Below are 23,738 nucleotides of genomic sequence, written 5' to 3'. Positions count from 1 at the left end.
TACCTTACTTTACCTTATTTTACCCTTACCTTTGTTCTGCACCGTGGGTCGGAGATAAACGTAATTTCGATTCCTCTGTATGTCTGGCACATATTTTGAAATTGACTATAGAGTTGACTTTGACTATATGTATTTTACAGATAGATTAATTCAAACTATATAGATGTAGCTCAAACACAAGCCTTTTGTCATAGTGGTCATGTCAATCGCAAGGTGATATCAGGTGCAGTTTTGTGTTGAGCTCTTGTCATGTGCACATATCCAAAGTCTGGCCACACCCACCACGGGATCTCCATGACGTAATTTGCGCATGTGTCGTTCTAGGAAAGATGGCGTCCGTATCAGAGCTTTACGATGTGGGCTGGGAAGGTAACAAGAAGACATTGGTTGTATTCATACAAGACATGCATGACTGTCAATAAATTCATCCTGTGAAGTCAAAGCATGCCGTAATCTCTTAGTTTGGTGTGTAAACGACAACTACAGGAAGAACGCAGCTTCTTCATATGACCTGCAAGCTAGCGCTAGTGTTGTGCTAGGCTAAACAGCTGATCTCATCCGAGCTTTGTTAGTGTAATTATGTTGTATGTATCTTTCTATACGTGATCGGGGTCTCACGGCAATCTTTAGTGTCTTATCGTTTGTGTTACATGCAACAAAACACAGGATGTTGTGAGCACGATAGTTGGATGGAGCGTCCGTTAGCTTCAGAGGGTTAGCATGTTAGCTCCCCGAGAGAATGGATGATACTATAACGCATCATCATGTCTGAAGCTTGGGTTAACAAGTATTATAACGGTTCTGGGATCGTTGAATCGTATTTGCTCCCTTTAGTTAATACAAGTGAATGAATTCCATGAGAGCTGCACGTCGCTTCGTGTGACAATGCACTGTCAAGTCTACATCGACCATTGATGTCATGACTAGATTATGAGAGGTTCCTGAAATATAGCGTTACCCCTACACGCAATTTCCGGCATTTTTGTCCAATGAGCTGTGTACCCCAATTAAGAGTCCCTTGAGCGAAAACATGACAAGGATAAGTGATGACAATAATACTTGGAACGGGGGAAATATATGCAGTTTTTAGGACAAATGTGACCTCGAATGCCCCCCTCCCCCCTCGCCGCTGAATGCATGCCGCTCTCGCCAATAACGCTAATGTGGAGCATCCCATACAGGCGATCTGTCTGAGATTAAAACTGCTGGGAACGAGGTTAGATGTCTGCATAGGATATTATTTGCTCATACAAGATGTACCAACTGTATCACAAAAGTAGCAGAAACACAAGCCGTAACAGAATACCAAACAACTAGTAACAAACAAGGAATCTAAAGAGAACATCAATATTGTATCATTCAACTCTATTACCATTTTGTATTTGGTTCTTGATAATTCATTTACCCATTTTGTTTTCCTTTTAATTTGAGAAGTAATGCTATGTATAGTAAATTGTAGTTGGCATGTTTTCCAACTCGTGGGATTATGCAATTGTGTCACCCGTTAGATGTAGGCTAACTGAGGGATTTTTGGATGGAAAATGTCAAGTCAAAAACATTATCCTGTAGAACAATATTTAGCAGAATGACTGAAGCCCATTCCTGTCGTTTACAGAGATGAGAGACAAGCTTCGTAAATGGAGAGAAGATAACTGTCGAAATAGTGAACAAATCGTGGATGTTGGTGAAGAACTCATCAGCGACCATGGATCTAAACTGGGAGACGACGGTAAGTCCTTCCAAAGTTTAACGATACATGCATATGCCTGACTAAACAGAACTGACATTTTGATTAAATACATGGCTGCTTCCGTGTACAATAGTTTTCATTATTAATTATTAATGCGGGCCACACAGTGAGTGTGTGTCTGACTGCACATATTTACACATATTAAAATATGTCAGACACAATTAGGATGCATTACAAATTTAATAAAGCCTGAATCGTTTTCAGGATGTGAATAATTCAATAGGGTTTTTTTGAGAAAGTAATACTTGCAGTGGAGATTAAATAACCACAAGATGACCTGAAGTTAAAATCATAGAAAAACAATCAAGACAAATATGATTTATTTTGGGCTCATCTGTGCATATGCATAACACATGCTGACGCCTCTACAAGAGAAGAGTTTATACTGGCTTTTTGTTTTGTGGTAGCTAGTCTTACTTGCAGAGTTATTCTTTTCAAACACTATCCAATGCAAACATTCTTAAAATAACTAAAATCATACTTTCTTTATACAAGTCTAGAGTTGTATTGCTTTTCAATGCTACATGCTGCATTAACATACAGTGAGTCGGCTATTGTTGTAGTTGCAAGCAAAACAAAATGACATCCAAACATCTTTCTTTTGGCATACATTGGTTCTGAGTTGCATGAGGGTATGCCCAGCATCTCATTTATACAAATAATGATGAATGTCTTTCAAATGTCTCCACACGTCTTGGCCTCCATTATTATCTTGCAGCCATGTAGTCAGTGTTTCCTTGTGTAAACATATCAAACCTAGTCCTAGATTTCCATTATAACGACTATCCTGTAAAAATGCCTCACGCACAATTGTTATGATTCATAAAGTCCTCATACAGAGGAGAATAAACAGCGAACACGCAGTGGTTTTATTCACAGCAGCTTTTCAACTGGCTGTGAAACAAGATGGCAATTGAAACGGTTTGGAATAATAAAAAATACAAAATATTGAGAAATGCGTGTGTTTCTGGCACAATCAGTTTCCCTTGTGGCGCTGGGTTTGCTTTTCAATAAGAGCGCCTGTCCATTCAAGAGATTTTCTGACTTCACTGTCAAAACAAGCTTTTCCGATTTTTCTTATTAATCCAATTATTTGGCTTTAGTGGTCGGGCCATTAGTCAATGCTGTTATACTAGCCGGCTGAGTGAGTGAACGTTTTATTTCTAACCGCCATGCGGAACATGAGATGTGGGCTGGTTAATGAGGGAATCCACCAAGGTCGGCTACAAACATGATGATGATAAATAGCAATGATGAAGTGATGAAGATAAGCATTGTACAATACAAGCACATTAACCACAATTATTTATTAATTTTCTGTACTCCAGCATCAGTTATTTATTTGCCATCCATATCAGTAGGGCTGTAGTCAACCAAAAAAAATATTGGCAGACTGAAGTCCTAAGAATTCTACGACCAGTTGATGGGGAAAATCACCCATAAATTGACTCAAAGCCTATCGAGTATTTAACACTAAAGATGTCTTAAGATGATCTTGCTAAGTACTTATTACCCATTACTTATAAAGTAAATATACTTTTTTGTCGTCCATCTAAACAAATGCAGCCAGACCGACGGCTTTTTTGAGTAAATGTTCAGCAAGTTATGACTAGGAGTCTTCCTTATGGGCGCGTTTAAATTTGTGGAAACCAGGTTGTATGGACCTCCCTGTTTTATAAGTCTTAGTCTATCAAACCCTATTATTATTACAATCATATTTTTTCTGTGTAACACAGGCCATCACTCAAAATGTAAAGCATCATTCTGCATATCTCCTTCAGTAATGGATTAAGAAGTTCCACCTAGAAGTTTCCTGAAAGTAACACCAGCGATCAAACAACCAATTTACCAACTGACTAGAACTTGACATCCTTACGTATTTAGAATAAAAAGATTTGTATGCAGTTTATTTTACCTTGAAGAAAATATGAAATCGATGAATAGAGAAAATTGACTTTCAATTGGAAGGTTGCTAGTTTATTTCTTCGTTCATGCTTTGATCAACCGTCTGCTCTCTTATCGAGGTAGTAATGGTATTGTATTGTTGACACCACTGTGCGTCTGTCTGGCAGACAAAATACAAGGATGAATTCTGCTTCCCAGAACACAGCTTTATAAATGCAGTCCATTTACCCTTCACTAACTCCACGGTTTTGTATGTTCTCTTTGCATTTTCTCTGTCTAGTTTGGATTATTTACGAGCAGGTGATGATCGCAGCGCTGGACTGCAGTCGGGATGACTTGGCCATGGTAAGTCTCGAAGTCATCCACTGGATCAGGGACATTATACGTTACATTTTAGACTATTATCATACTATTGTTTGATATAAACTCCACACAATTTAAAAGGCTTTGAAATGCTCTCTAATATACACTTCTTCTCTACAATTATGGTAACGGTTTCACTTAATCAGCATTGGTTTTCTGGAATCAGTTCTCCATCTCACAGCCTGTCTGGCTGCCAGAGTGAAAACAGGAGGACCAGATGTCAGCTGCCTGATGGAGCTGAAGAAGGCGATCCCTCGAGTAGACTTTACACTTCACCCGGCCCAAGACAGTGCATGACAATAACCATGCCTCCCCTCTCTCACGAATATGTGCAAAACATGGGGATTCTGAAAGAAAGCAACCAGAAACATGCTGAGCAGAGCGCTGCCTCACACTTTCTATCGTAGAGGCAGAGCCAGCTGGCCCTCACGGGGTAGCATGCCAGCATTACATTAGCCCTCCTCTGTCTCGGTCCGCGATGTTAACCTCTCCTCCCACCCGACATCAACGAGGAGGTGAAAAACCCTGTGTGTCCGTTTTCTGATACGTAATGCATGCGGGCCGCTCCAGCACCATATTTCTTTTTTTTTTTTTTAATGCCTTCGGACATGACAATGGTTCCGGCAAGTACCATTGTGCTAAGCGGGGGGGGCAAATTTAGTGGAGGATGAAGTAAGCTGCAGCCAACTATAATTGCCCGTTCTGTGCCCACATCCTTGCAGACCTGTCTACAGGAACTGAGGAAGCAGTTTCCAGATAGCCACAGAGTGAAGCGATTATCGGGCATGCGGCTGGAAGCTTTGGAAAGGTAAGCATCGGAGGCCGAGAGAAAACCAAATGTGGAAAGATGGCGTGGGGACACAGCAGCACGCCCTCGGAATTGTATGCATAATAGTTTGGGAAGGCTGGAGGACACGGCTCCGTGAGCAGATGCTAAGTGGTAAAACGTAATGTGTGTGTGTGTTTGTGTGTGAGGGAGAGGGAGAGAGAGAGAGAGAGAGAGAGAGAGAGAGAGAGAGAGAGAGAGAGAGAGAGAGAGAGAGAGAGAGAGAGAGAGAGAGAGAGAGAGAGAGAGAGAGAGAGAGAGAGAGAGAGAGAGAGAGAGAGAGGGTATGTGGTAGGGTGTGTTATGATTTGGATCACCCGCAATTGCTTTGGAGGGAAAAAAAAGGGTTCAGGACCAAGCAAGGGTTGAGTCCTGGGTAGTCCTGTGGCCTTTTAGCCTTACTGAGGGATTCCCGGGAAGGAAGTGGTCAGACCCCACTGTTATTCTGGGGGTCCCTCAATCTTTGCTTCTTTTATTTCTTAACCTCTTTCTATTGCTCTCTCACTCTGTTGTTTTTTTCCTTATCTTTTCCTCTCCCTATCCCTTTGTGTTTTTTTAAATCTTATTTATATTTTGGTCGGTGCTGTGAACGCATCCTTTTAGCCCGCTCAGATCACCGCAATCAGACCTTTTTTTCCCCCCTCCCTTACTTCCCTCCCTCGTTTTATTTTTAAATCTTCGATTCATAAAAAAGGAAAGCGTAGTGTATGAGCGAGGAGGATAAACAGAGATATTTTGGTCGTGGCTGAGGTAAGGCCAATTCAAGCTGTTGACCGCCTCTCACACATTCCCAGTGTGGATCGCGGTCGCTGGTTTATCGGTAGTGTCAGACTCTGTGTGATAAATATGAGCGGCCGCTCTGCTGTTGTCAAATAAAATGAACGCTACGCTGGAATCTAATTGTCAGCAGGCGTGTAGCTCAACATGAATGACACCGCTTCAAACAACATACACACACACACACACACACACACACACACACACACACACACACAGGGTGCTTAAGTAAATAAAGCAAATCAAAGTAGCTCAGGAGTGGTTGCCTGGTGCCATCTGAAATCTCCCAGAGTGTGTCTGAGTAATAAAGTGATTGTGAGGTTTCGGGGCAGCGCTGGAAGTAGAGCCTGTTCTCCACTAATAGGAACCAGAGTAGCTTCTGTCTTTTGAAGGTTGTGGGTGGGGCCCGTTTTGATCCTAGAATCCCAGCTTAGACTCCTAAAAGTATCAGTGCTGCTGATTGCCCCAATACGAAGTTGTTTTTTAAGTTATCCCTCAGTTCCAAATTGGGAAAGACAAGTCAAGTGCACATGGACTCCAACGCCCAGATTATTCCACCATGTGATTGGATGTTTACAGCTCATAACTGCAGCCTAAATCATTTTATACATGTCCATGTGGTCCCACACTGATGCTTTCAGACAAAATGTTAGATTCCAGTTGCTTATCAGGTTCACATGTGTAAAGGAAGAGGGGTTTTCCTCGGAGTCGAAGCGCAGGCACCCAAACAACCCCCTCCCACTGGACTGATGTAAAACAAGAGAGATTTCAATTGTTTAAAGGTGAACCCAAGGTGGACACAATCAAAGGAGAATACAATCTGCAGGGCCTGTGTGCTTTGTTCATATTGATTTCATGACTCATGGTGAGGTGATATAAGCACCTCACTGGGTGCTGCCACTCCAGCAGCAAGTTAAAGTTTAATGAGTGTTTATTTCTCTCTTTGGAGCGCTGCTGGTCTCTGCCCGGCCTCAGCGTAATCACAGGGATAATATGCAGTGCCGTATGGAGAAACCCGATTGCCCTGAACTCTTGTTTGATTTCACATCCTACCTCGCTTTCCCTGACTGGTAACTCTTGATTACAAAAAAAAAACCTTTCCTTCTTTTGATATTTTTTTTTCTGTCAAGGTACGACGAGGCGACCAAGTACTATGAGGCAATTCTGCAAGACGACCCCACGAACACGGTGAGAACGGGGCTGGGAAATAGTGCACTTAACAGATGGCTCAGTAGTTCATTTGGTTTGCCTCTGTGGTTCCTTCTGACCTTCCTTGGCGGGCCTTGGGTTTGCCACAGCTAGTTCTCCTTTTTTTTGGCCTCAGGGCCTGAGTTTGCTGAAGTTGAACTTCCCAATGGCCCTTCTTGACCTCTGTCGCAGCACTGGTGCTCGCTATCTCACCCGCGCGCCTGACAAGTGTTTAGGGCCGAGGGGAGGGTGCATGATGGGGTTGATTCACCATCTGAGTCAACGTCGGACTGACTCGGGGTAACTTAACAGTCTTATTAAAGAAGTGCCTGCCTTTTGAAGACTGTGATTTACTAGTCTGAGCCTTATTAACAGGTCTGTGCCTCTGGCCCCTACCTCCCCCAATTTTGTCTACCATCCCCCGGCCAAAACTTTTCGACGCAGGTGAAATGCAGCGGGATCATTAGCCTGTAACCCTTAACAGCACATTTTTTAAGTATTGTCGTGGTTTTCAGCGTTTTTATTACCCGCATCTCTTAAAGTAAGTTATGATCAACAATAAACAACGTTGCTGTAAAGTGCCATTGGAGTAGATGGGTCAAAGAATGCAGGTGCTCCTAACACATTTAAGAGCAATTGGAAATAAGGGAGATAATCTAACATCAGGTAAAGAAAGATTTATGAAATAATACAACCTTAAAGAAAGTTAGGGAAAAAATGAAGCGAACAGAGATAAAATAACACGGTCCTTCTCGTTAAAGTCCTGTGAAAACATGTACGTTTTTAGTTTCTTGTTACAGAAAAATCCCACGGGACCATCTTGCATGCACTGAGGCCAACAAAGGAGTGATATGTTCTCCCTCTCTTAAACCTACGCCAGAGGTCGAGTTGCGGTGTTCTGAACAAGTTGTCTGGGGATTCTTGTAGCCAACAGGTTGAAAAGAGCATTACATTGGGCAAAATAATCCAAAATACTTGAGATAAAATCACGGATGCACTTCTCTGCTATCTTGTTGCATTATCGTAGTTTGGCTATGTTTGTATAGTACAATAACAGTGACCAGGTCCACATAGTGAACACGACTTCACTTAAACCAGAGTCTTGGATTACGCCAAGACCTTTCACTTTTGCCTGCTTTCCAGAGTCCGATTCCATGTACTGGTAAAAAGAGTACGCTTTAAGATTGGGAAACTCTGTTGCTGCCTTGTTTGATCTTAAGAAGTTGTTTTTTTCTATTTAATTAGGTGAGTAACTTTGTGCTGTTGGATGACATCAGCCAGGGGAAAACATGTAGAATGAAATAAATTTGTTGTCCCTCAAGCATGAGTGACGAGAACATGATGTACCTGCTGGTAAAGGATCCCCAGGGTGAACAGGCTATTCTACAAAATGAAAGGGACTCTCAAAAGCAACCACATCATTATTTCATTTGGCAGTATATTTTTTTAAGACATAATCGTGCTTGTCCAACACATGGACTTGCTTTGGGAATATTGAGTCTTTCCTTTTTTTTCTCTCTATTGGTAAAGTGCTGGGATATTTTTTCTTTGGATGCCATGTGAAGATTCCCCAGTTCATTGACTATCTGTTTTAAACAAATGGAAGTCTTGCTTACAAAGTCAATAAACCTTACACTGCTCCGATGCACTCCCCCCTCCTCTCCTGCACTATGGAGTAAACTGAATGCCCCCCTCAGTTTCATAATCTCTCTTTGTGGCTTACAACAGCTGCCATCCCCCTAATGCCTCTTCTGTGTCAGTCTCACCTTTACGTCGGCCATGACTGTCCGTATGTTTATTTTACCCTCATGTTGCTGTTGGAGCTGAGGAATCCTAATGCCAATCTGGTTTATTTACCTTCATGAGCTATAGCTCTGTAGTCATTTTTCAATTACAAGCTTTAGAGCAGTATGCTTTGTTCAGCATTTAGCTTTTATAAGATACAGGTTAACGAGCATTAGGATTTCAGAGAGCTATATGGATTAACTTAACTATATGTATATTTTAATCTCTTTACACGCCTTACACATGCTTTGCCTAACAAGAAACGACACAACTTGGATAACAACTTGGCAACAGCAAGGTGATAACGATTGAGGGATGAACTCTTGTGGATTCAAAGACAGTGAGGCTGATAGACTTTTCAAGTACCCTAATCTACAGGAAAGGGTTTGTCACATGAAGGTCACCACCGCCATGGAAATTGTTGTTGCAATCTGAAGAAGGCCCAGGATGTTGGCGTCGACACTACCCAGTGGAACACCCCGGGAAAGGGAGTGGACCGCTTTCTTTTTCAATCCAACCTGCACAACCATTTTCCCACAGTCGCACTGGGTGTAGTTTTGGAGTACTGAACTTAAAGTCATCCTTGATCACCTGTCCCGGAGCGAGGGATATCTCCGGGTGGGTTCTCCGACATGTTCTTCAGGCCTGGGCTAGAGATCGGCCCGAGTAAAGGCGGAAAATTGGCGACCGCAAGGAAGACTTGCGAGGCATCCCAGCATGAGCAGCAGAGATTGGAAACTGAGTTGTTGTAATTACAGGCTGTGGAATAGATGTGGTACCCATTAACCAAAATTGTTGAATCAACAAAAATTGTTCAAGGATTCTTTGCCATGGCGGTGTCCAAAAAATGTTTCAAACTCGTAGCCCTTCCATTCCTTGCTATGTTCCAGTACCTACAGCAATGATCTGGAGAATGTCTCGTCTGCCTCCGTGTAAATGCATTTCTTTCTTGCATTACTTGTGCTTTCGATCCGTGGAGCATTTTCGATATTTTTTTCCAAGCGGCCAACTGACTAAATCGTTGAGTTCATATTTGAATTCTAACCCTGTCATTTCAACCTAATTGGTTTGTGTACGAAGCCAGTGTTTCTCAAACAAGACATTTGTGGTCTGAAAATATCCCACTGTGGTTGATTTGTAGGATTATATAATGTGAAATATTTTGTGCCAATCAAGTCAGTGTTTGCAGGGGTCAGGTGCTCTCAAATGTCTTGGCAGAAACGGGTCTTCCCTTTGAGAATAATTCAACACCATTGTTTAGAAGTCTATTGACAATATGGCCAATAGTTCTACTTCTCCAGTAGACTGTGTGTCTCGGCAGACCTCAGCCATGCAGTCATGCTGTGATGCTGTGTTACTTTATACAGAACATTAGGCCTGTAGGCCGTACGGTCATTTTTGGATGTGTTACTTTATACAGAGTATTTACTATGTAGGCTGACAGTCATGTTTTGATGCCTTGTTGCGTTATAGATAACATTTGGCTTGTAGGCCGTACAGTCAATTGGGATGCAAATATCGTCCCTTTTCTTTTAAAGAGAATTAAAAAGAATAAAGTCCCAGACAACAGTAGGGCGAGATCCATTGCCAGGTTTTTCTGGATCATTAGTTAGGAGAAAGGAGGAGGGCGCAAGAGAGGAGCGGTTTGGAATTGCTCCGTGTTTAATAAAGTGCCGTGTGACTCTCTGGCCTACCAACTTCCATATGTTGTTTCTTTGAACCCCAAGTATTCTTTGGTTTCCAATCTCAATGCTGGTGGGGTGACGGTGGGAGGGGTGCATAAGTGTGAAAATCGACATTCAACAGGACTGGTCTCCTAGACCGCTTTCTAGCGTCTTTTCCGCTTATGGACAGGGAAAGAGGCCACATGCTTATAATTTAGTCAAAAATTAGCCTGAAAATCATAGTTGAACATTGAATCTCATGAATGTAATGCACCCCATGCTAAATGTGTCATCGCTGTTTTACACTCAGATGTTTGAGAAGGGTAAATAATTGTTTGACCTTTCCATGTTCCCCATTGCTTTTTAACCGCACAGCATATTCAACTAATTATCTCTTCCAAATTGACTTCAGACCACCCTCTAGCATCGACTCCTCTCCTCTCATCTTCTTAACAACCTAGCACATTTCTTTAAACATTTTAATGAAGAGGCCCTAATCCTTGACGATAGAAGTCCTATTAGCCCTCTCATGACAGGCTTTGTGTGGCCCGTTCCCGTAAGAGAGCTGCGGGTAGCAAGCCCAACCCAACCTGCGCTTAGTGAAGGCAACGATCCCGGCGCCCCTGTGCAGGTCCCTGTTCCACTTGTGATGAATAGAAGTGGATTTCTTGTGACGTCGGTGTCAGGAGTCCCAGATTTACAGCCCCCTAGACATGACTCATACGTAGCCCTCGATGGCTTTGGTTATGGGTGTGGGGGAGAGAGAGAGAGGAAGCCTCACTCCGTCAAGTGCCAGTCCATAAATAAAATGAGCTGTGGCAAGGGCCGTCCACTGCTAATGGAGAAGCTGCGTCTTTAGCTTTTCAGGCACTACTGTGGGGAAGGGGAAGAGGTTGGGGGGGGGGGGTCTGGAAAAGTTTGTTGGAGCAGCCGTAATACGCAAGATCCTCGATCAGATTGATGAGAATCTAATCCGCCCTAGGTCACTTGCAACATCAAACGAAACGGAAAGCAATTTTGAGTCCGATGGAAGTTGGGGCAGAGGCAATTCCAAATGCATGCAGGGCACGCAAGCAATGGGTCCGGAATAGAATCAAGTTATTTTTTTCCCATAAACGAATCCCATTTCGACTCTGCTGCTAGGCCTATCTTCCCAAGCATTGATTCGTATGTTTGCATATCTATGAAGCCGTTCCCAACCCCTTCAGCCATGGCCATTAACTACCCCTAAGGATTTGCTGGTGTGGGCTGATATTTAATTGCCAGCAACAATATTCATTGACTTGCCATCGCTGACGATAAACAGTGACGGCCCACTCCCTTCTCGCACAGAGAGATGCACACATCCATGTACGCACACACAAAGTGTCACATGAATCACTATTTCACCATGTTTTCATAAAATGCTTCTTGTTTTTACCATTTAACGCCGGGTAGATTATGAGATACTATAAAAATGTCCTTGGCATCGCTGTGGCAGATCCTGCTCTCACCCCCAGAAAAAGCCATGCAGGGATTCTGTAATGCTGTGTTTGTGCCCATCTACAGGCGGCCAGAAAACGCAAAATCTCCATCCTTAAGGCCCAGGGGAAGCCTGCTGAAGCCATCCGTGAGCTCAACGAGTACCTGGAGCAGTAAGTGTGACCGTTAAAACAGGCTTTCTGTTTGATTACCATGTCGGTCCAACCAAAACCCTGTCCAACACTAATCAATCCTTATCACGTTGTTTTAGACGTTCATTCAAGGGTCAATGCATCATCCATTGTTGTGTTTTGTTGCAGGTTTGTTGGGGATCAGGAAGCGTGGCATGAACTCTCTGAACTCTACATCAACGAACACGAGTAAGGCACCGTTTCCACATTCAAAAATACAAATATAGAAACAAGCATAGAGGAGCGTGAAACAGTACCCCGACAGTCGGAGGCAGAACAAGATAAACAGAAAAGCAAATCTCAAACAAGTTGAAAGAGTCTCTAGTGTGCGAATATGTGAAGCTCATTCTGGACAGCCCTTTATTTTGACCGCATCCACACATGCGGTGTGTGTGGATGTATGGGGATCCGTCTGAGCAGCGGTTTATGACGATACAAAACAAGTATCACAAAGTTGCCATGGGACATATCACGCCTCCCTCCTTCCTAGAACACTCATCCCTTAACACTTTTTTTTTTTTGCGCATGTAGTGTTTTAATTCAAGCTGATCAGTGGGTTCAAATACAAGTCAACAACGGACCTGTGGGCTGAGGTACGCCAAGTTCTTGTTTATTGGATATCTGTTGAGGCTAAATAGCGCATGTCTTCATCGTCGGTCAGTCTACCTGGCCTGATGGCTTGATCTGAACAAGCCCAACAATGGCAAGTCGGTCGATGCCCAACTGTTTCGGCGGCTCTGAATGGGAGCCCTTGCAGTGTTTTGTCACATCGTGTAATAGGATTTCGAACCCTTAAGCCCTCCTCTCCCCTGCCTACGGGATCCAGAGGAGATCTCCGCACCCCTGCTGATATCTGTGTTGCCAGGGTGAATCGTTCAGGGATTGTCACCTTTAATCCCTCCCAGCCCCCTTAATTATCTGGGGTTTAGAAGGCAGTGAAGCATCATCCCAGTCAAATTGTGCACATTTGACGTGTGTGTGGGAGAGAGCGAATGTGTGTTCACGCTGGCTTTACGGTTGCCCCGGTGCTCGGCGGTGGTGGCTGGAATGTTCAGCGCGGTGAGAAGGCTACTTATTGGATGTTTCAGAGCTTTTGTCTGCTGGGCTTTATTGCTGTAGCAGCCAGAGGAAATCCAGGGGTGAGGCGATTATCTCCCAGCTTAGCCCAACACGTCTAATATCACACTATTCACTCCCACGGGCCCTTATCTACGGGCGTGTCAATTTCTTTTCATTGTTTTCTTTATTTTGGGTGACAAACTCCCTTTTTTCCCTCCTCCACTTCCGGACGGCATGGTATTATCACCTCTTTTCCACAATGGTGGAGTGGCCTTGTGTGTGTGTTTGAGAGAGGGAAAAGGGAGACGGGAGTTGAAGAGAGGGAGTGGCTGCTGTTTAATTCCCAGGAGAAGGTGGGGACATTTTTTTTTGTTGACCCCGCCAGGGAAAACACAGAGCTGATGGAGGAGTGAGGAAGAGAAATAAACTCTTGCATGCGCACGGCTCTCTGGGAGCTCGATAATAAACAAAGCGCTCTCTGTCTCTGGACGGCCATTGTTGGGGTTCCCGCCAGGCGTCAGCACTAACACATTAAGACCGTAATTAATAGCCACAAAGCCTGCCTCTCTCAAAACAATCCACATGCCAGTGATGTTTAGACTGTCTCTTTGCCATCGATGCACGCAACTGGCGAGTTTGTGCCGCATGTCTTGCAGGATTAGCCACCGAGACTAGTTATTTAAAAAAATATATAAAGCAATTTGCAGGCTCAATCGACAGTTTTGTGTCTGCATGCTTGCCCATCTGTTTTGTTTTTTTGGACCTGCAGACAGTTTGGTCGTTGTTTAGCAAATGCCCAACCCTTGCTACTTCCCAAGGAATCGGGGGGATTCTCACAGTTAGACGTGCAGACCGTTTCTTCCTTCCCATGCACCATTAAAAAAGAAAAAGCCTCCAGACAAGGCTTTGAGAGGAGAACGATAACAGTGGGTTTTCGAGGACTCAGAACAAGGGTAGGCTAGGTTAGGGCTCTGGACCCGTTACAGGGCTCTGGCTAATGGCTGATGCAACTGGCACCGTTGTAGACTGGGGCCACTGCACAGGCACATCTGAAAGTCTTTACGTGGAGGAAGTGGTAATTGTAAGCAGCCCCCATCCTTCCAAAGGCCCCTCCTCACCAGGAACGACCCCTCCTGATTTCCCTCATTGTTGCCACCTTCTTTCCTCTCGAATGCCGCCAACGTTTTGAACTTAGCATTCTTTACATGCTATTATTTGGTCCTTCATATCTTGGCCGGCAGCTCTTGGGCTTGTTTGCGTCGCAGCATTTATCTTCCTTTCTCGCTGCCAATGCAATTACTATAAATTATCTATCCTGATCCGTAGTTGTGAAGCAGGCACAATTTTTCTCTCTCCCTCTCTTCCCTGATAAAGTGCAGAATCACACTGAGTTGGCCAGCTATAACCACTTTTGAAAAGAAATCGTGAAAATTCTATTAAAAAATGAGATGCAATGAAATGGGATACCCTCCTCGCCTTCTGATTTGTTTGGTCGTGTTTGCACGGGGTCGTGCGCGGCCGTGCGTCAGATCTTCTGAGTGGCAGCTGGATTAAGCGTGAGGTCAACAGCTCAGCAAGTCTGCGGAGCAGTGATCTCATCCGAGCGGGCAGGCACGGCGTGCCAGCCCCTCACTGTAGCGCTGACCTCAGGAGGACAGTTAACTACACATTAAAGGCTGAAAATGCACACAGACAGACAAGATTGATCCTCGCTGCCTGCCCGCCTTCTCCCTCCCTCTCCCATCCTCCCTTTCGCCTGTAACGTCCCCCTCTTCGGCCTCCCTCCAGAGAAGGAGGGGGAGAACCAAAAGCTCACCAGATCGGCGGTTACCTACGCCAGCTGTCTGGCTCAGTAAGGCCTTACGGTAGGCCTGTTAACACGGTTAACGTCGCGGCAGTGTAGGGAAACCTCACCAGAGTGTCGTAGCACAAAGCCCAAGGCCCTCGCGGAGAAGCGAACCGCGATTTAATGCAGCCTTTTTTTTCATGCACATTTATTCCTGTGGATTTATGGGGGAGCCAGACCTCCCGCTTCACGGTTGAAAACCGCCTCTGAAGCATCACTCTGTTGACGGCCGAGAGATGACGCATCCACAGCTGTATCAATCTGACACCTGTTTTTCTTTCGTTTTTTTTCCCGCCACCGTCACCATAGCTATGGAAAGGCTGCGTTCTGCCTGGAGGAGCTGATGATGACCAATCCACACAATCACTTGTACTGCGAGCAGTATGCTGAGGTAGGTTTACTCCCCCCCCCCCCAACACAGTGCCTGTTTGTCCGTCATCCGGTAGGCTAACCCCTGCTTTGCGTCGTCGCCAGCGTCAGGGCAACTCACCGTTATACGCGTTCCACGGGGAGCGCCACGGGACGTTTATTTTCACACTGAAAACAATGATGTCATCGTTTACGAGGGAATGTGGCGGGTCGACTCTAGCGTTCGTCATCGAGAGTTGAAGCGCAGCTATTTTGTTTTGGTTCGACCGAGCCACCGGCCTCACCGCCGGAGCACCCTCCATTAATTATTACGGCTGAGTTTCCCAGACGAACCAAGACGTCGGCTCATTAGCCGCGATGCTAACGGCTCCGGAGGAGCTGAGGGGTAACTGAAATCTGAATGAGGCCCTCTCGGTCGGATCGCTCCCTCCTCCGTGACCCCGAGCAGCGGCCTGGCCCCCTTCGCCTCATTTAAATGGCCCCGGGACCACGTTTATGTGTTTTCTTTTTAATGTGATGGTGCTTTATTTTTTTGTTGCTCATTCAGACGTCATGCTGTCATTTTGTTAGCTTCCCCTCAAGTCTCATTGCAGCCGTTTAACGCCTTCTCACACAGGTGAAGTACACCCAGGGGGGTCTGGACAACCTTGAGCTGTCCAGGAAGTATTTTGCCCAGGCACTGAGGCTGAACAACCGAAACATGAGGGCGTTGTTCGGGCTCTACATGGTGAGTAGCCATTCCTCGCGTGAACAATTTGAGGGCAAAGAGAAGAGAGAGCAGAGGAATAGGAGAAATGAAAAAACAAAATATAAAAAATGTGGTGCTGCAGCTGGAGAACACTCCTTCTGACTGTGGTTTGTCAAGGCTCCTGAGGTGTGTCTCTGTGTTCGTGTGGTGACGGGGGGCGTAGAAATATCTCACAGACAGGTCAACCTACTGCTGACTCAGACTGAACTTGAAGTCTACCCTCGTGGATACGTCTATTTTAGTAGTAAGATCTGTACAAATGAATGGGGGGGGGGGGGCAGCAAGTTAATGAGGGAAAAGAGTCCACTGCTGCTAGTGTTCTGACATTGGAAAAATGAAGCAGCCAGATGCCTTTTTCGTTGCGGGGGGGGGGGGGGGGGGGGAATTTGTCTGCGTAAATGGTCCTTTCATCTGTATATTTGTTTAAACAGGATGTTGTCCATTAGCACCAATACATCATGTGTAAGTGAGCCCTGACATAAAAACACAAATGGAGTGTGTTTGGGGGGGGGGGGGGGGGCGGGCGATGTTCCTTTGTGTGTGTGTGGGTGGGTGGGTTTGCGTGTGTGGGTGTGTTGGTTTTATGTGGACCGGGGTGGGCAGCGGCAGCAGCGCCCCGACACACACAGACCCACAGTGTTTCCTCTCTGCGGGTCCTGGGATCCTTCAGGTCGTCCAAACACCTCATGCCAAGACAGGCCCATACCACGGGCCCTTCTGAAAGCACTTATGATGCTTATAGGTGTAGGCAGCGTGTGCAGGAGGACCCCGGCGAGGTAAAGCAGAAACATGTTGTGGTCCTGTTCCCAATCACGCTGGTCCGGAGACAGAGTAGCCCCCCGCCCTGACAAGTCCTCTGCTGACACATCTGGTATTTAGCGGAGGGTTCAGGTACGAGTTGAGCCTCTGGTGGGTGAGCGGGGGGCGTTCGTTCCGTCTTGATTGCGCTCCGCGGGCCGTTAGTCTCCGTGGCAACGCTGCAGCCTCTGACAGGTGCGCAGGGGTTCAGCGGAGGGGCAGCCGGCGTTCCCCCACTGCCCCGGGAAAAAAATTAAAATAACATAATGTTCCCGGTGTGCCGTCTCAATACTGGGAAGGGCAGGGCTACCGGGGGGGGGGGGGTTGACCCAACTTTGTGTATGAGAACGCACCTGGGCGTGGCCGGTCAACCACATTCCCGGGGATTTCCCTGTGTCGTCACCGACCACGCTCGCCATCAGAGGGATAGCCCGTCTCCCCGGGCATCGCGCTCGTTGTTTTACTGCACCGTTAATAGAAAGGGAAAAAACAAAAGCTGGGACGGAAGGCACTACCAGGTCGATTTATGTCGAGTTAAGTTTTCAGCACGTTGCGAGGGAGGTCTTTGAAGCGTGGGCCCTCTAAGCCCTCTATGGTTTTGGCTGCGGGGAGGATGGCAGCAACATGGGAAAGACATGGGATTTGTGGTTCTCGAGGGGAGAGCGCAGGCCAGGCAGAGAGCATGATTCACACGCCGCTCTTCCCGCCGCAAGCCGCCCCCCCCTTCCTCCTCCCGCTTTTTATATTTTTGTTTTTTCATATTTTTGCGAAGACATGCTAGGCCCCTTTCATCGCCAGGAGTCCAAAGTGTCAGAAAAATTAGGGGTTCCTTTCAGTGACACAACACATCAGGCGACGCTGGAACCAGAAAAGAGCGGCTGGAGGTTTTAACATACAGGGCCATTGTAACGCTTACTTTTTCCCCCTCCTTGTCAACACTATTTTCTGCTCGCTTGTCGTAGGGCTTCGCTTTTTCCTGACATTGTGCCACGGTGACTGGTGAGGTGGTACACGGGGCCCTGGCCATGCCCATTTATCTCCATTTCCCCCCTCTCACTTTGATCCGGAGAGAACATCTTCGTTTTATAACCGTCCCACTTGACTCCTCTTTTATGTCCCCCCCCGCCTCCCTTCCCTTCCAGTCGGCGAGCCACATCGCTGCCAGCCCCAAAGTCGCTGCCAAGGTGAAAAAGGACAACATCAAGTACGCCGCCTGGGCCGCCAATCAAATTAACCGAGCCTATAAGGTGAGTTGAGGGGGGCCAACTCTCGTCCATCACGCCTGATGTGAGGGAGCACCCGGTTCCTGCTTTATGACCCCTGTCATCCTCCTGCCTCTGCACCCCATAACCCTTTGGCTGTTCCAAGTCTCCCAAGTCCCTCTGTGTTTGCTACTCTCTGCTGTTGCATGTTCAAAGCACAGCAGCACGGTCGATTCTGCTATCGTCCTTCTGCTGCGTTGTCTACCCGGCGGAGCTTGTTTCATTAGCCTCTCATTGCATGAAAACATGATTTTATGAAAAAAGGATTTCACCTCCACGTATTTACTCCCGAAAGAAGCGGGACTCTTAAGACTTAGATTTGCTCCAGCCACCACCACACGAGCAGCAGCGGCACACGGCCCAGTTGATCTCGTCCCTGCACACTGAGGAGACTGACAGCCTAGCCCGTGTGATCCGATGGCCCTCTGAGCACACTGGGAGCAGCTGCACGAGCGGCTCCACGCCACAAATGAATCACCCTAATCTGAAGACAGCTTTTGTAAAATCAGACGGCATAATGTGGGGAGCGTGCGCGCAGGGGGGGGGAGGTTTTGGGAGGCAGCACACGGCTCAGATGGTATCACTGAAGTCCCTGTTGCCACGGCAGCGCACGTATTAATAAACACTGAACAGAAACCGGTGTCGCGGGAGATGCGCTCCGACACTCTAAACTCTGGCACGGCGTGTTGGTCCTCCCATGCAGCGAGCGGCTCCCCACTGTGACGGCAGAGTCTACATGTCACCACGCTCAGCGCTCCCCTGCGCCTCCTGGGGAGATAAGAGGCGGCTCTCCACCACAACGCACACGCACACACAAACACACACTAGCTTTGAGGCGAGCGTAGAGGATCGTGTAGATCAGCGACTTTGTATGCTTGTTGACTCGTCTTCAAACAGCCACACAGCCTCTTGGGCACGGAACTGTTGTAGTAAACCTGCAGTAAATATTTTAGTGCAATAGGAGGGTCTGCTCCCACATCCATGAAGAGCCCCACTTCCATCCACCAGGGATCTATACTAACCCAATGGGGTTGTGTTGGTGCCATGTGCACGTGCAGGTGTGCCCGATTGTTGTGGTGGTATTTAGATGGAGGGATGAAGCAGGCTGTCCCATCTCTGCCCAGCCCACCCTAAAGGGCAGGCCAACCTGTGGGCCCGGGTCCCTTGTTGAGGGGCCCCGGTTCACCAGCCCTGCCGGCTGCTGTTGGGCCAGTGCTGGCTGATTGATGGGCCCCTTTTTATAGGGTCGCGTGTGTCAGTCGTCCGCTTTTATGACTATGTGCGTCGTGCCGTACTGGCTGTTTGTAATTTCTTTGCGTGCGAAAGAGGTGGGCCGGGACAAAAGACGTCACAGAGAGGTCATAGCTGAGGAATGCTCCTGCCATGACTAATAATAAAAATATAATTTTATGTAAAAATTAAATAAAGGGATATAATTAATCAAGGCTCGTTGACGGGTAAAAATAATACAGGTTAAAGATGTGTGGTTGCGAGAAGGTGTGTACGAGAGAGAGCCAGAGAGAAAGAGCCAGAGAGCCACTGAGCGAAAGGCGGACAGAGGGACGTGGCGTAACAGGAGGGGGTTGTGGAGCGGTACTGCCCTACTGCCCCTGCTCGCCGACCAGATCTCCCCATTAGCTCCTCCGTCACGGACCGCCCCCCCCCACCCCCGCCTCGTCCTCCACCCCCAGCCCCAGCATCATGGCGCTGTTATCATCAGAGCTCTCTAAATAGACGTGTGTGCTGTCTGGGTCGTTCCCATGAGCGGCGCTGGACTCAATGTGGCGGCCTCACCTCAGGCCGAGGAGATAATTGACTACGGGGCCCGAGGTAGTGGAGCGTTAGGGCCCGCGTTGGAACAAACTGATGGCTGTGACCACACCGTCCTCCCCACACACACACACACACACACACACACACACACACACACACACACACACACTTAAGCACGGACACACGCGCACCCTCTCAAACCGAGGCACATATACACACACACACACACACACACACACACACACACACACACACACACACACACACACACACACACACACACACACACACACACACACACACACACACACACACACACACATGATCCTCACATGCCCGCAGACTTGCACACACACTCGGACACGCACACAAACACTCCCACTATATTGGGATGGATGACTCACACTTTGAAATTACATATGCCAGTCTTACACCTTGGCCAAGAGTTTCATTTTTTTTGTGCAACGTTTCAGTTTGCCAACCTAAAGAAATGTAAAGGGGGGGCGAGAAAGTAGAAAGCTGTGTATGAATCGTGTTTCCTGCTCTATGCATCTGTATGCATGCATCTTGATAAACACTTCTTTACTGTAAATATTGTAGAATGTATGTGTGTGTTTGCTGGGACCACTTTATCCAGGACGGTAACTCCGGTCAGAGAGTAGACGCATACACAGGGAACAGTTCAGGATGTTTATATCTCTTGCAGACGAATGACATCAATGATGGCTTCAATACGTAACCAAATGAATGACGGAATGGATGAACAGATGTATGAATGAATGAATGATGTAGGAATGAATGAACGATGTAGGAATGAATGAACGATGTAGGAATGATTTTTTTCTTCATGAACGCATTCTCTGTCGTGGCGTGTTAAGCGGTCACGCGCAACGAGCTCTGGCGCGGCCCCGTACAACTCGTAACTCTAGGACCCTACGACGCTACCTGGGCTGCCCAAAGTGCCTGAATAGAAATAACGCTATATACAGTAAAGCTTAGAATATAGCCCTCTTCTTTTTTGTGGCGTCCAAAAAGTCCGAAAATTGTAATGTTAAGCTGCTGTTCTGGAAGGATGGCAAATATGGTTTTGGTACAGATTTTGTGTGTGTGTGTGTGTGTGTGTGTGTGTGTGTGTGTGTGTGTGTGTGTGGTGCTCCAGAGCCATGCATAATGATACTGCCTGCACAGAGCTCGTAGCGCACAGTCCCACAACTCTCCCCCAGTGTCCAGTCTGTCGTGCGGTCTACACTTGGTCCACGGCAGCAGATGTTGCTTGTCTGCGCAGACACAAACACCCCTTTCTCCCTGGATCAAAGGACTTGGCTTAATATGTGTGGCCTGATTGGCTGTTTGAACACCAATTCTTTAGTGAGTGCAGGATTTCAAATTTGAAATAGTCTAAACCACAATAGGGCTTTCCCTTTGGAAAACTATATTAGATGGGACAGAAATTCCAGAGGTTATTTTTTGGTAACAATTTTTTCATTTGTTTTTCCTTAGAAATGTTGTTTTTGGTTTATACAATAGAGGAATGGGTCCTCGAACGACGGGGAGCAGAAGGCAAGCAGACATTCTTCCAAACATTATGTTTTTCTACTGCTCCGCTCCCTTTGTTTTCGTTGTTATTTGCAAAACATTGCCTCGATATCTGCTGGCTAGCGCCTTGGCGTAGATTAAATCTCAAGATCCACATATGTTCTAGTGTCGGATACATCCGATCATGCAGAACGGAATCTGGACGCCACCCCACTAGTGGCTACGGTACTAGATTCCGAGATGGAAGGCCCTGGGTTCATGTCCCACGTCCCTGCAAGCATCGTTATGCAAGACGCCCCAACCCCAACCTGGTCCTTGGCTACCTGTACCCGCATGTATTCCAAGCCAGTTCATGAAGACAAGACGCATCCTAAATAACTTATTATTCCATTGTGCAATGAAAATATAGAACGTATTGCGATAAACTCTGCTTTCCACCCTACAAGACGCCCAGCGTGAACTTCGTTCAGGAAGACATTGAGATAACACACAGAGACAGAGACACGCACACTTCTCTCAATATCAACAACGGTGCTTACTTAACCGCCAAGGAAAGAGCTCAGGAGTGCAGAGGCAACTCTGCGTTGCCTGTTCTGTGCAGCCGTCCTGAGTCCACGTCTTGAACACTGCTGGGTCTGTGTGTCTCCAGCGCTCTTGGCTCTCAGCTCTCAGCGCTGGCCCTGCTGCTGCTTCTAGCGGTACAGTGTCTGAATTGGAAGAGATCTTTTCTGTTTTGGCTTTTTAGTGAAGCGTGGTTTGGGTGTATGAGGTTATCATTGTGTGTGTGTGTGTGTGTGTGTGTGTGTGTTCCCCCTCACTTGGCTGAGAGACACAATGAACTGATGTTTCTCTTTTCCTCTCCCTGCCCCATCCCTCCTCCTCTCCTTCTGTCTCCCCCCCTTCCCCACACCCTTCTCATCCTGTCTTACAGCTGGCCGGCCGCGGCACCAAGGAGAACAAATGTTCCGTGAAAGCTGTGGAGGAGATGCTGGAGTCCATGCAGATCACCATGTCTTAGGACCCCCTCGGTCACGCCACCCCTCCCCACCCACCCATCGCCCCTGTTCCACACAGACACGTTAACGCACACACTCACACCGCCACTCCGTGCAGACAAACTGAGCAACAACGGGTGATGCCTTGCATCACATCGCGACCGCAGCCAGCTCTCAGTGCTGTCCCGGAGTCAGTACCTCAGCTCAGGTTGCTGTCCTTGATAACGATGCCAATTAGAGGACGTTGATTCAGCGTCGAGGGCGTGTTCGTCCACGCTTGATTAATATCTAAAAAGTGACCAAACGTGCTCCGAATTAGTTTTGTACGATTAACTCAGCTTACAACAATGTGATTATTTTTTGGTGTTTTTCTTTGTCCTCTCCCAAGAACTGCTGTGCTGTTTTGAACCCTCGATGTAGTTTAGGTTATTTGATTAGTTAATGTTCTGGTGTCCAGGTGTGGACACACGTGTGAAATAGACGGATAATATAGGCTGTAAAGGGTATTTATAGCAAAGAGGAAAAACAACAATCTTGAGGCACCCCCTCTACTATGAGGTCGCCTAACTGTCTGTAAATTAAACATTTCTATCTGAATAAAACATTTTCTTTTTTCCTGTCAAGTATAGATCTCTTATTAAGAAATTGCTTTCAGAAAAGCCTCCAGTAGTTTATTTGGAGTCTTGTCATCTGAAAGCTTTATGTGATTGATCCATACAGTCAAGGAAACCAGTTTTGGTTCATTGTCCTTCCAGCTCTATTCTTTGTACTGTTGCATCCTCTGGTTCAGACTAACAGGGACAACCAACCCTACTTAGTTTCATAGGAGAGGCCCTGGCAGGGAGATGGCCACGCATCCAGCAAGGAAATCCTGTTGTACATGTTACTCGAGGACACTTAGTTGGACGAACTACTAACAATGATGGAACCACCCCCCCCCCCCTCATTTTGGTTTGAGCTTCTAAGAAAATGCCTCCATAAATGTGAAAGTGTCTTTTCAATGATCTTGGAACATTTCTAATGGCAGAGGAATAGAAAGAAACATTATTCCGGTTGGAGACAGCTCTGGTTTGCCATGCTACAAGCATAGCACAGTGAATTACTGTGATGGGGAATTACTGTTGACCCAAACGTCCAACAACTACAGTTCTCACTCACCCATGGAGGGTCATCTGGTACTCCCATTTCTTTTGTTTAGGAAATTGTGGAGCAATTGTCTCATAATTTCACTCTTGACACGGATGGAAAACTTAGGGCAGATTTTATGATCTCTTGGACAGCGTCTAAATTTAAGAGGTCACAAGCTCATAGCATTGAGTTGGAATTCCCATTTTTGCCAGTTTTTTAATGTCTGTTGGCCTTGGTCACTGCATGAATGTGTCCATGTTTGACTTTCCTCACCAATTTTGCGGAACCAATGAAAGCCATGAGATGTCAGAGTT

At 46.5% G+C, this 23,738-nt stretch overlaps 1 protein-coding gene across 1 annotated transcript; it reads left to right on the top strand.

The window, feature by feature from the left end:
• Nucleotides 1–291: 291 nt before the first annotated feature.
• Nucleotides 292–22,919, top strand: emc2 (ER membrane protein complex subunit 2). Its single transcript, XM_079735851.1, has 11 exons — nt 292–369; nt 1,616–1,729; nt 3,936–4,000; nt 4,741–4,826; nt 6,752–6,809; nt 11,807–11,892; nt 12,040–12,099; nt 15,125–15,206; nt 15,801–15,911; nt 17,873–17,977; nt 22,233–22,919. Exons 1-11 carry the CDS (start codon nt 330–332, stop codon nt 22,317–22,319), a joined length of 894 nt encoding a protein of 297 aa, XP_079591977.1. The 5' UTR covers nt 292–329; the 3' UTR covers nt 22,320–22,919.
• The last annotated feature ends 819 nt before the right edge of the window (nt 22,920–23,738 follow it).

The sequence above is a fragment of the Pollachius pollachius genome (genome assembly GCF_949987615.1).
Source record: "Pollachius pollachius genome assembly, chromosome: 1".
Taxonomy (NCBI): Eukaryota; Metazoa; Chordata; class Actinopteri; order Gadiformes; family Gadidae; genus Pollachius; species Pollachius pollachius.
This window is presented reverse-complemented; position numbering and strand designations above follow the sequence as displayed.